At 41.3% G+C, this 13,466-nt stretch overlaps 1 protein-coding gene across 4 annotated transcripts in view; it reads right to left on the reverse strand.

The window, feature by feature from the left end:
- Nucleotides 1-8,256: 8,256 nt before the first annotated feature.
- Nucleotides 8,257-13,466, reverse strand: part of SMARCA2 (SWI/SNF related, matrix associated, actin dependent regulator of chromatin, subfamily a, member 2) — a 181,176-nt gene continuing 175,966 nt past the window's right edge. For all 4 annotated transcript variants that reach the window (XM_067569072.1, XM_067569071.1, XM_067569073.1 and 1 more), the window contains 3 exons: nt 11,068-11,200; nt 9,698-9,840; nt 8,257-8,947 (listed from right to left, as the gene is read on the reverse strand). In XM_067569072.1, the coding sequence (XP_067425173.1) occupies nt 8,912-8,947; nt 9,698-9,840; nt 11,068-11,200 (312 nt within the window). In that variant the 3' untranslated portion in view covers nt 8,257-8,911. The remainder of the gene's footprint in view (nt 8,948-9,697; nt 9,841-11,067; nt 11,201-13,466) is intronic.

A 13,466-nucleotide genomic window follows, 5' to 3' on the forward strand; every position in this document is an offset into this window, starting at 1 on the left:
ACCGTAAAGGAGAGGAAAAGTCTACTATCCCATGTTTTAATTAGTCCCAAATGATTTCCTTTTAGCTACATTCGTCTTCTCACTTATTTTCCTTTCTACTCCCATCTAACAATGAGTTTCTGAGTGGGGGGCTTCTTCTAAAATGTTACAGGCTTTGGTTGTAAAGAAGTAAAAAACCTACCCCTTATGCATACATACACCTTCTTCTTCCAGCAGCTGTCCTGAATTTGAAAGAATCTGGACTGGGAGTCTTAAACCAGTGTGAATGTAGGCCCCTATAGTAAATGCTAGGGATCTGAACTGGAAGGTGATTTATATTTTTTAGGAATTTCAGAAATTGGGTAAACAGGATGCACAGAGGGGAGGAAGAAACAGCTTTAAAATCCTTCCTATGAACCTTTTTCTCTATGGTTTGCTCTGATCCTTCTGTTATGAACTATTTTTAAGGCCCTGTGTTGTCAGTTTTTATTGCATTTCCCTAAAAAATTGCCAGGTTTTGAGAAAGCAAGTATTTGGGGTTTGCCAGTTTTAACCTGAATTTTGCAGGAACTGGAATTCTCTAGACGCAGCTCCCTGCTCACAGAGTCCCTGCTGGACAGCATAGCACACCTGTGCAGAGGTGTGTAACCATTGGTTGATGGCAGCTGCTGCACAGTGGGGAAGCGAGACAGGCTGGGAGCCAGGTTCTGGCAGATGAGGCGCTCTCTGCCCATTCCACTCTCCCTTCACCCTGCTCCCTGCCTGTCTCGCTCCCCCACCGCACAGTGGGGAAGCAAGATGGACAGGGAGCCAGCTGATAGCCCCCATCCGCTTTCCCTGCAGGAGAGAGCCCCCTCCTGAACCTGGCTCTTCAGCACAACCCCATCTGCTTCCTCTGCACAGTAGGGGAGCAAAATGGGCAGGGAGCTAGGTCCTATCAGCTGAGACTACCCAACTGCTGCAGTGTCAGGCCCACAGGGAGCAACAGGCTCCCCCCTCTCCTGCCTTTTTTGAGTAGTGGGCACCCCTTACCTTCCCTCCACCTTTGTTTTCACCTAGTTTTAATTTTTTTTAAACAAATACTGAAAGTGCTGGGAGATTTTAAACAAAATAAAAACCGAAACCAAAGGGCCTTAACTATTGTGTGCAACAGAAGAGTGTATTACAGAACACCCCTCCCAATTCTTTAGAAGATTTTAAATTTTTTTCCCCATGAATGAGCCATATCCTACTAGCAGTCAGTCACACCTGAGCATACGTTGTGAATAAAGCTATTGGTGCACTTCCCAGGCAGTTGACAGCATGAAGCAAGGGCATATGAAGCATGCACCAATATAAGCCTACTAATTGCACGCCATTTTGTATCATATTCCTGTATCAGCTGTGCCTTGTGCCCCTCAGTGCTTGCAAGCTGTCACACTACTCACTGTGACACAACCTGTCACGTCTCACAGCCTAAACAACAACATATGTTGCCAGCTATAGTCAGGAGCAGTGAGTGGAGATCATGCTTTGGAGATGGAGGGGGAAGGAATCCTTATATTCGAACAAAGGATGTGACAGGGAAAATGATTGTAGCAAACAGGTAAGAAAATGCACATTAGAGTCTAAAAAATAATCAAGACATTGAACAGGTGACTGGACAAATTTAAAAAGGAATTTGTTTATATGCATTAAAGTAAGTGGTTTTGCATATTCTTTTTCTTTGAGAAGATGTGAGAGAAATGAGGAGGAATATTAATCTAGGTTCTGAAATATATTGAAGCTGTAGAAACATTATTCATCTGACCCACTTACAATATTGTCTAGTTCCCAGGAGAGGCAGATGCAACAAGCCAACCTCCTAGCAGTTCTTTCACTTTGCTTGCTTCCCAGTGTCTAAACCAAACTGCTTCCAGTTTTATTAAAAAGGTTTGTTTCACATATTGGACATGGTAGTTCTGGCAGGAAATGGGCTAATTTCCTGCCTGTATGGGCTATCAAAATGTAAAATTGTTTTTTAGTTATGTAGCAATAAAGGTATTCTGGGTGCTTTACTTGTTTTGATTTCATATTGGAAAAGGAATGTTATAGTATGGGTGGGCACGGACTAATTTAGCAGGGGTTTTTGTTTACTACATAAACATATCAGATTTGCCTCCTCTCTTTTCTATAAAGAACTAGGAATGCAATATTTGATCATGCTTTCCCCAGGAAAATCTGGGAAAACCCATTTAATACTTAATTTACTGATATGATTAGAAGATTACAGAAAAAAGGTCAGGAGCTTAAGAAAGATAATGGGGCTTGCACAGAAAATGGAAAGGTAAGGTGAAAAAAAGGCAGTGCTAGGAAAAGCACAAATCTCAAGTCCCCAGAAGAATGAACAGGACCAACCCCCAAGGGGATATACTAATAAATTACCAGCAATAATTATATGTTTCTCTTCAAACTCAGCGAGTGTGAAATGGAAATTGCTTGTAACTGGAAGTTCTTTGAGATGTGTGGTCCCCATCTGTATTCCACATGTGAGTACACATGAACTCCACACGCCTGAGACTGGAGCTTTATAGCAAGTAGTGTCAATTGATTCATGCCTGCACAGTTGCCCTCCTTGTGCTCTGAACTGAGGGCAAAAAAGGGTAGCCTCTCCAGTTTATTTTCTTACTGTGAATCAGATAAAATTCGAAGCAGAGGGAATAGGAGGGCAGGTAGTGGAATATAGATAGGAACCACACATATCAAAGAACTTCCAATTCCAAGTAAGCCACCTCCATTTCTTCTTCCAGTACTGATTCTTATGTGTATTCCACATGTGAGTGATTGGTAGGCAGTATTCAAACAAGGGAAGGGAGCGAGCATGCAGTTCGTATGGATGTCAGTAAATCTGCTGTCTCCACAGCTACATATGCAGATGAGGTCTGGACTAGGGTGTAATGCTTCATAAAGATGTGGATGGAGCTCGAGAGCGCCACTTTACAAATGTCCAGTACAGAAGTTCATGAAGAGCTGCTGTAGAGGTTGCTTGTGCTCTCATAAAGTGGGCTGTCACTCTACCCAGGGGGAGGAATACATGCCAACAAATAACAGAGTATGATGCATCCAGAGATCCCCTTAGAAAGTCTCTGGGCAGATAATGCTTGTCCACATGATTGCTCTGCTGTAGCGACAAATAGTCTCATGATTTCCCAGTTAGTTTAGTTCTTTGCAGGTAAAAGGCCGAAGTCTGTCTGATGTTGAGGGAATGCAGTCTTCTTTTTTCACTGGAAGCATGAGGTTTTGGGAAGAATACCACTAAGTGAATAGGCTGGTTTGTGTGAAGTTTAGGAGGAGTTGGGCACTGGGAGTGTAAATGGGAACTCTGTCCCTCTGGTTGGCATGTAATAGTATTTTTCAGCCCATTTTGGGGCAGAGGCACAGGAGGCAGGGGTATACCACACAGTACTGCTGGGTTTCAAAACGGCCTTGTTCACTGGAAGAGACACCCTACTAGGGCTAGAGGATTACAGAATGTCCGAAGGACTATATTGAGTGTTATGGACCTCCTCAAAACGGATATGAAGGTCAGCTGCCACCCTCTGCAAAAGTGCCTGATACTGCCTGTGGTCATCATGAGGCAGTGAAGGGGATAATGGAGCAACAGCATCATCAGGTTATGAGGATGACACATCTGTCAGCACCATAGGGGCTAGGTCAAATTCCTCCTCTGCAGACTCCGATGGAGCCAGTTAGTATCACAAGAGAGAAGAGGGCTACTGTGATTCCTGCACAGATCTGGGAGCCATGTATACAGATCCCATGGAGCCCAGTGGGGTCAGTAGGAAGGATTAGCCAGCTTGGGGGACAAGGTATTGGATACCAACAATCTCCGGGGTAGAAGGGGAGCAGCTCCAAGACCTCCTATAGGATCTGTCTGGGCTTGCCTCCCTTTTGTGAAAAGGCTCATCTGGACCATTGGTTTCATCTGATGAGAAGGTAGACTTGTTACCAGTGGAAGAATGATCTAGCTTGTAGATGTGGTAGGAGAGGAGTCTTCTTTTTTAGGTGGTTTCTTCTAGTGTTGAAACATCTCTGAGCTTGATAGAAAAGGAGAGTGCGGATAGGATAAGGAGAAAATATCCTCCAGTGAGGTAAAGGTTTCAGTCCTTCCCAGAGTTCAAGGAGTTCTGGTTCCAATGCAGTCAAAGACCTGATACTCGGAGGATCCCACCCAGGATGTGCCAGACTCATCAAATGGGTGTCCAATGTGGGACTCCTTGTGGGAACCAACTTGTGCTGATATTTTGGCATGTGAAATGGAGCCAGTACCATCAGATCTTTCCTCCATCTTGCCCTTCTTCTTTGGGTGGAAAGTTTGTGTGAACCTAATTCCTTAGAACCTGAGAGTGAGGACTCACCTGGCTTGGACTGAGATGAGGAGGGATCTTTTTTCTTAGATGAAGATCTGGATGGGGATCTATTATGTCCCCTATTCTCATGAGAGGGTTTCTTAGGCTTAATGAGGCCTGAGACTGAGGCCACTATGTGAGGGGGAGGTCTCCCTGGCCAGGATCCAACTGGGATCTCATAGACTTCTCCATGGGGGGAAGCAGATCAGGTATATCTTGGCTTTAGTAAAGCTTGATACTGTCTCTCATAACTTTCTCAAACAAACTAGGAAAATATAGCCTAGATGGAGTTACTACAAGGTGGATGCATAACTGATTGGAAAACCATTCCCAGCAAGTAGTTATCAGTCATTCAGTCAAGCTGGAAGGGCCTACTCAGTGGAGTCCCACAGGGATCATTCCTAGGTTTGTTCCATATCTTAATGATTTAGATAATTGCATAGAGAATACACTTAAAAAGTTTGTGGACAATACCAAGCTGGGAGTGGTTGCAAGTTCTTTAGAGGATAGGATTAAAATTCAAAATGATCTGGACAAACTGGATATGGTCTGAAGTAAATAGGATGAAATTTAATATTGACAAATACAGAGTACTCCACTTAGGAAGGAACAATCAGTTGCACACATACAAAATGGGAAATGACTGCCTAGAAAGGAGTACTATGGAAAGGAATTTGGGGGTCATAGTGGAACACAAACTAAGTATGAGTCAACAGTTGCCAAAAAAGCAAACATCATTCTGGGATGTATCAGCAGGGGTGTTGTAAGCAAGACACAAGAAGTAATTCTTCCATTCTACTCTGTGCTGATAAGATCTCAACTGGAGTATTGTCTCCAGTTCCGGGTGCCACATTTCGGGAAAGGTGTGGACAAATTGGAGAAAGTCCAATGGAGAGCAACAAAAACTATTTAAGGTCTAGGAAACATGGCCTATGAGGAAAGATTGAATAAAAAAAATGGGCATGTTTAGTCTGGTGAAGAGAAGACAGAGAGGGGGGACACGATAACAGTTTTCAAGTACATAAACGGTTGTTACAAGGAAGAGGGTGAAAAATTGTTCTTTTTCACCTGAGGATAGGACAAGAAGCAATGGGCTTAAATTGCAGCAAGGGAGGTTTAGGTTGAACATTACAAAAAACTTTCTGTGAGGTTGGTTAAGACCTTGAATAAATTGCCCAGGCAGACTGTGGAATTTCCATCATTGGAGGTTTTTAAGAACTGGATAGGGACAGAAGGCAGGTTATTAATACCTCTTTCTCCATATTTGAAAGCAAATCCAGTGCCTGGCAAGGAATCCCATCACCTCCACATACTGCAGGACTCACAATGAAAATCAAGGGCTGTTCCAGCCCAAGCAAAGCAGGGGAAACTCCTGATGAATAATGCTAAAACAGGGAAATGTATATAAAAGTGTTTTTTACACAATCTCTCTTCAAGGATATAGGAAATATACCACCAACATGTGGTTGATAAATTTGGAAGCCCCAGATGAGGGTAAATAGTCCCTTCATCAAGTTTGTTTTCTCAACAAAACCCCCACAAAATTAATATATCTTCCTCAGTTGTATGCAACCATTTCAATCAAAAGGGCCAAAATTCAGCTCCAAGCATTGTGATGGGACACAGACACACATACAATCTTTAAAATAAAGCCAGAAAAATCTAAACATATTACCATTTGGAGGGCAGCATAAAGAAGTGTGAGGGGCCATACATTGAGACACCAATGGTTCAAGTAAATGAGATCATCACTGTACCATTAAATTCCAGCAGTGAAACTTTTCAGAGACTAAAGATTAGTTGCATAATTTATTTTCAAAACTAGGTCTGATTGAGATGGTAGCATCCAAGGGTAGGCTATGAACAGACTGAACAACATCCTGAACCAATGCTGACACGGCCGTGTTGGGACTACCAAGATGACCAATGCCCCGTCTCAATCCCCGGGATCAGTGGAAAAGTGTACATGAGACTGCCCATCCGGGACAGGAGAAAGGCGTCAGTCAAAGAGCCTCCATCGAGACCTTGCAGGGAACAGAATCAGTTGCACTTCCTGTTTCACTGGATGGTGAAAAGATCCACTCAGGGAGTGCCCCACCTCTGGAAGATGCTCCTGACCACCTCTGAGTGTAGGGACAACTTGTGGTGAGAGCAAAAGAATGTGCTGAGGCAGTCCGCTAATATATTCCTGATCCCCGACATTTGTACTGCTTCCAGGTGAATGCTGTGGTTCACACAGAAGTTCTACAAGTGCATGGCCTCCTGACAAAGAGCTGGGGATTGGGTTTCCCCTGCCTGTTGATATAGTACATTGAAGCTGTGTTGTCTGAGAGTACCTGAATGACCTTGTTGAAGAGCTGAGGTAGAAACACCTCACAGGCCAGTTGAATCTCCCTGAACTCCCTGACATTGATATTTAAGGTTAGTTCATCTCTGGTCCAGAGGCCCTGAGTCCTGATGGAACTGAGGTGAGCTCCCCATCCCAGTCCAAGACATTTGAAACCAGCGATAGTGTTGGCTGTGGGGCTGCGAAAGTGACTCCTGCCATTGTGTGACATGGATTCAGCCACCATTTGAGAGAGGTAAGTATTCGAGTAGGGACCGTGAGGATTGCGTCTAGGTGGTGCTTGGACAGGGAGTACGCAGTTGCCAGCCACATTTGGCTAGGTCTGAGATGCAGTCTGGCGTACTGAACTACATAAGTGCAAGCTGCCATAAGACCCATTACGCTGAGGAATATCCTTGCTGTTGTGAGAGGGTTGGCTGATATCAGAGTGATCAGCTCCGATATACCCTTGAACCTGTCATCTGGTAAGCTGATGTGCTTGGCCAAATCAGACAGGGGTTGTGATGCAGGTCTGAGAACCAATTTCATCAGAAAGGCTCTAAGTCTAATGCCCTGATCCTTTTTAGTTCTGGGTTGGAAACAACTGCAGATCTTGCACTTCTCCTGCACATGAGCCTCCCCTAAGCACTTCAAGCAGTTCTGTAGGTCATTCAATGGAATAGGCTTCTTGCAAGAAACAGAGGGTTTAAAACCCAGAGACTGGGCCATGCCCTGTCTTTGGGTCACTTACTAATCTATCAACTATTTCTATAACCAACTCTCACAACAAAACTAACTATATACCAACTAGAAACACACTAATAATAAGAAAAACCATAGGTTTGAAGGAATTTGCAGCAGCAAGAGAAAGTTCCAGTACCGACACAGGAAATAAGAAAGAACTGAGAGGGGCGGGGGCCGCCAGCGCCCTATATACAGGCACATTCATGCACCGCTGTGGAGGCGCTAGAGCCGGCCCTACAGGTATCACTAGGGGAAAAACTTCTGGCACTGGTGCACACATACACCTAATTGGGAATGGACATGAGCAAGCACTCAAAGAAGAACTGCAAGTTTGTTGCTTGAGTCCTGGTTAGTGTTTTGAGTTACATGATGTTGAAGGTTATGGTTTTTAATCTCTCTTGTCTTATATTCCTCTGTAAGGATATTTCTGCCTAATGCAAATAAACTCTCTTACTGTTACCTGTTTAGACCAGAGTAGCTGAGGTTTAAATACTAGGGACACTCACACAACCATAGTAAGATTTTTTTCCATGGTCTCCTGCACTCATAACACAAAGCACATATTTACAGAGCTAAATTATTTCTTTATTATGAAAGCACCAGCACCACATTCTTCAAAATTACTGGAATTTTATTTGCCTCAGGCTTATGACTTGCAACCAAAGACATTGTGCAAAGAAAGCAAAGATTAAGTACACTTTAGGGAAAAGGTGATAATCCACATTGGTAACATAGAAGATCAGTTTGATAAAAGAAGCCATCCATTACACTATATCGATTGCAATATTCAACATTTTTCAACCCAACTTTTTCTTTTAAATCAAGAGAAAGAGAAAAGCAAAGTTTACAATAGACATAAATTTTAATAGAATTTGAAAAGCAGTTTTTTCTGGAAATTGAGCATAAAGTGGAAAAATGTATATGGACAGGGTGGGGTGGAGGCTAACTACTGTACATTTATAAGCTATTAAACAAAGTTGCATATATGTACCACAGTGTAAAAAAACCCAACAACAAAAAAAAACAAACCTTGAAAACTGCCTGATGAAAAATAAAATAACCAGCAGCTTTTCATGGCTTCTCCTGGTTATCAATGCTACAAAAGACATTTATTTTTGTCTTTCTGATGCCATTAGAAAGCATCTCATCAACTGATGAAACCAGGCACAATCAAACCATTTCCAAGCTAAATCCAATCCATAGAAATATACTATCGACCCACGTTTTTCCATCAAAAGCTTTTTTTTTTTTTAATTTTTATTTTTTTTAAATCTTTTGAGGCCCATTTGGTCACAATATGTTACAATTCCCTCCCCCCCTCCCTCCCCCCCTTTTTTTTTTACACCATGATATCATATGTTTGTCTGGCACTACCCTAAAGCTAGTTTATACAAGATGAGACTACAGAAACAACCCAATGCCTATCTGACAAAATGAATTCACTGGGTATAAAATGACAGAAGGGGAGGGGGGGGAAGAGATTAAATCCTTCTGATCACTCATCATCACTTCCACTTGCTTCTGACTGGTCCTACAGGTAAGAAAGATTAAAAAAAAGAAAAAGAAAAAAAGTCAGATTCTTTGCCAACGATTCTTTGGATTGTAATGCAATAGTGAGAAGAAAAATAATAGTTAAATTGACAAGTCAGGATTGCCTTGGAATGGCACCATGCTGTTTATATTTCTGCTCCATAACATTTCATGCTCATTACTATGAGTCTCTTCAGAGAAGGGAAGGGTTTGAGAAAGTACCGTGGCAGGAAACACTAGTTCCTTTCTGTCTGCCCAGCAATCTTGTTAAAGATATTCTGTAAGTTTTGCCTTACAGTGTTGGCATGAATAGAAACATCTACAGTAAATTTGTAATACTTAGCATTTTGGGGGGTAGCGGTGAAGTTGAGCAAATCTCGCATGCCCCATTTCTGAATTTTAGAAGTGCAAAAGAAAGACTGAACATTTGAAAAACAAGTTCCATACCTCTCAGTGTTAGACACTTTGGTGCCTTCCTTATTTAATACTAACTCCCATTTCCAAATGTCTCCTTTGCAAAATTCGCAAGAAAGTTATTTTCCCCATTTCAGAGGTTTTGGATAAGAGTGTAAGATCTTTGTGGATTTCTTTAAAGTCTTCTTAGAATTCAGATGGCCCAATCTCTCTCTTACAAGCAAACTTTGATACACAAGTTTGCTTAATATTTCTGTATACCGAGAATCAAAAGTTGTGATTATGGGTAGAATGAGAGGAGTTGCAACCATTTCCACTGCTGTAGTGACAAACTTACATTTTCGTCTTGATCCTCATCACTGTCATCATCACTCACGACAGGCTTGGCTTTTACCCGGCTTTGCCGCTTCTTGCCTTTCCCTTTGTCCCGGCTTTTCTCATCTTTCTTACTCAGCTTGATTTTCACTTTCACAGATTTTGCTGCAAAAATTGATATGAATGTAACAGCTGTCATTATTTTCTTCTCCCTCCTTTTTCTAATTCAGTACAGAAATTAGCTGTCTAGGATCACAACACAGCTTGTTAACACAATCTCTCTTGTTCATGTACATTCTCCTCCTGCAACAGCCTGAAAAGACCTCCTCCCCTCTGTGTTTATCGGGCATTTGGAATATCTGAAGTAGAGATGTTTGCTTGTACTTGTATTTTGCCTGATAGTTTAATAAAACATGCAGTTTCCTTGAGCTGATTAGCTCATCCTCACTATGCAATTAGAGTGAGTGGGGGGGTTGCAGGCTGCATTTGACCCTGTGATCACTCTCTGGGGACTCCTGTGCAACAGAATGCATTTTATTTTTAAAGTCATTTTTCTCGCCTGTGGATAGAAAGTATCTGCCTTTAGTTAGAGCCAAGTAGCGCTGTTTTAAATTACATAAATACCACGTGGGGTAATCGGCCATCTTAGGGTAGGTGCCTTTCTGAATAGAGCACTAGGATCTCACTCCAAGATCAGCTAATTTCCAAACAGCTGAATTATCTCCTCTTATGTACTTTAAAGTAACTGGCTGTGGCTAAAGTCAATGTGTTCTAAGTTATAAGGTCCTATATGGTTAGCAGAGCTGTGATTAGAACATGTGGGAAGAAGAGGTTTGTATGCAAGGAGTGGCCACAGGGACATGCCATTACAGTGGTCCCCACCAGAAGCTGCCAGTTCACCAATAATTTTGGAAATCATCCAAAAGTATTTCCGCTGAGAGTTTCAACTCTGCTTTGGGTCTTCCAACAGAAGGTCTGGCAAGTAGTGGCCCAAGGAGCATGTTTACAATCTACATAAACAGAGATAGAAGAGCACACATGAAATATTACAAGGTGGTCAGTCAGAGACAAGCAGGTTCACTGTATGGGTAAGTCCCATATAAGCAGGTAGGGAAAAAGGAATCTGTCTATAATTTTTGTAGGTTTGAGGTTTTTTTGACCTAGAGATGCTTGAAGTCTTTGGCACAGTTCTAAAAGACATGGCCAGAACACAGCTGCCAACCAACAAAGTCAGGGTTGAGAGAACCATTCTAGCAAATTTGGTAAAAATTGCTTGCATTAAAATGGCCAGCGGAAGAATGAAAGCTGTAACCAGTCTCCATATACAAATTGGAAAGACTGAGTGTCCAATGAAACCTGCTTCCCTCTCTCAAATTTGAACAGGGGATTTACATTCTGACTCTGACTCATCTTCCTCATCATCATCCTCATCATCATTGCTTTCATCCTCGCTCTCATCTTCTTTGGCAATCTTCTGTCGGGCGCTCTTGAATACTGACTGGAGAACAATGGAATCCTCATAGATCTGCAACATGAAAGCAAACCTATCTCAGAACTGAAAGCCAAACTTCATAAAAGATTCACAGCATGGAACATTATTTTCTATGCAAACCCACAGAGAGAGTGGCTTTTTTTTTTCCACTACAAGTAACAAAGCTTGTTGCATGAATTTTACAAGAAAAGCCAACGTTACATTTTTCATGATCTAAATGAAGAAACCTGCCAACAGTGCATCACAAAACATAAGTCCCTTGATGTATTAACTTTTAAACTTCAAATTAGAGAAAAAAATCCATTCTAGAACACATCCATTTTTTTCTTTATATTATATATTGCTATTACTACTGTAACTATAGTATATTTCTACTAGACCATAACTATCTTGTGAAGCATTCAGAATGAATCTTCAAAGACAAGCTTCCTAAATATGATCCAGATTATAGTCTAACAATATATTTAATAGTGACAAATGTACCATCCTGATACTAATTATCTTTAATGGTTAAGAAGTCCAAGCAGGCTAACAGAAAGAATCTGTGCCAAGCAGATTTAGTCCTTCCTACTGGATATAAAAAGACTAAAACATCAATGCTTGTTCATAAAAGACTTCTCTATTGACATTTCTGAGGCTGCTAAGCATTTTTGGTCCATCAGCTGTCATCTTAACCTTGTCTAAAGAACAGCTATGAAAGAGAGGATTGCGTCTTACTTGTAATATATTTATCAGATTAACACAAGAGAAATATCAATCTAAAAGGCTTGCAAAAGCAGCATTAGATCTTTGTAATCATCTTTGCAAATGAACTCATACATGCTGCTCCACAGAACTTAGAAGAATGCATTACACAGCTGAATGTATATTTCTACACTAGCTTGGATTATTCAGATAGCTCAAAGGTTCTTTAGAATCACAAAAATCCATCCTGACTAAACTTAATAAAAATTAATTTAAGATTAATATAAGATTACAAATATATATCATGGTGTGTATTGGATTTACTAATCATAACGATTGACAACCTTAGCCTTCTTACTAGTTCACTACATTATTTAACAAGTCCCTCTGTAGTGGATAGAGGCAATCTGTGAGCAAGACAGAGAGCAGACTTTGGCAGCCATCACAACCCCCACTGTTTATGAAATGCATCACTGCACAAAGGGTCACCAGAACTACACAATTCTCCTCTAATGCTTCTCATGCCAAGTAGTAAGGACAACCTAGATCATAATCTGTTACATGGAAAGATAAAATTGGCTTTGCTTCAAAACAAATAATTATCTTTGGGCCAAATTCTATATCCCCTGAAGTCAATGGCAAAACTCCCAGGGAGAGAGGGACTGATTATAAAGACAGAAGGGACCAATGTGATAATCTAGTCTGCCCTCCTGTATAACACAGGCCATAGGACTTCCCTGAATTAATTCATGTTGGAACTAGAATATATCTTTAGAAAAAGATCAAATTTAAACATTTCCGGTGATGAAGAATCCACCACAACCCTTGGTAAATTGTTCTAACAGTTGTCCTCACTGTTAAAAATGCACACCCGTTCTAGAGTCAATGTGTCTAGCTTCAACATCCAGACATTTGATTTTGTTTAGATTGGTGTCTTCTAGATTAAAGAGCCTTCTAGATGATTACAGGCTGGTCGGTCACCCTTTAACCGTCTCTCAACTAAGCTAATTCAGCTGTGCTCCTTGAGTCTATCATTCATTAAAGTTTTCCAATATTTTAATCATTTTTATGGCCCTTCTCTGGACCCTCTCCAATTTATCAACAACTTTCTTGAACTGTGGACTCCAGAACTGGACACAGAATTCCAGCAGTGCTCACACCTCTGCTAAAGACAGAGATAACATAACCTTTCTACCCCTACTTAATATTCCTCTGTTAATACATCTAAGGATTGCATTAGTCCTCTTAGCTAGTGTTGCAGTGGGAACTCATGGTCAACTGACTGCTATGACCCTCAAATATTTTTCAGAGTTACTGCTTCCCAAGATGGAGTCCTCCCACAATCTGTAAGTATGGTCTGCATTATTTGTTCCTAGATTAACACTTTGGATTTAGCTGTATGGAAATGTATATTGATTGCTTATGCCCAGTTACCAAGTGACCAGATCGCTCTGCGTTATTGACTTGCCCTCTTCATTATTTACTACTCTTCCAAACTTTGGGTCATCTGCAAATTTTATCAGTGATGCTTTTATGTTTTCTTCCAGGTCATTGATAAAAATCTTAACTAATGTAGGGCTACAAACCGATTCCTGCAGGACCCCACTAGAAACAT

This window comes from Emydura macquarii, unplaced genomic scaffold, assembly GCF_026122565.2.
Source record: "Emydura macquarii macquarii isolate MOO-44397 ecotype Brisbane River unplaced genomic scaffold, CSIRO-AGI_Emac_v2 contig_2897, whole genome shotgun sequence".
NCBI lineage: Eukaryota > Metazoa > Chordata > Testudines > Chelidae > Emydura > Emydura macquarii.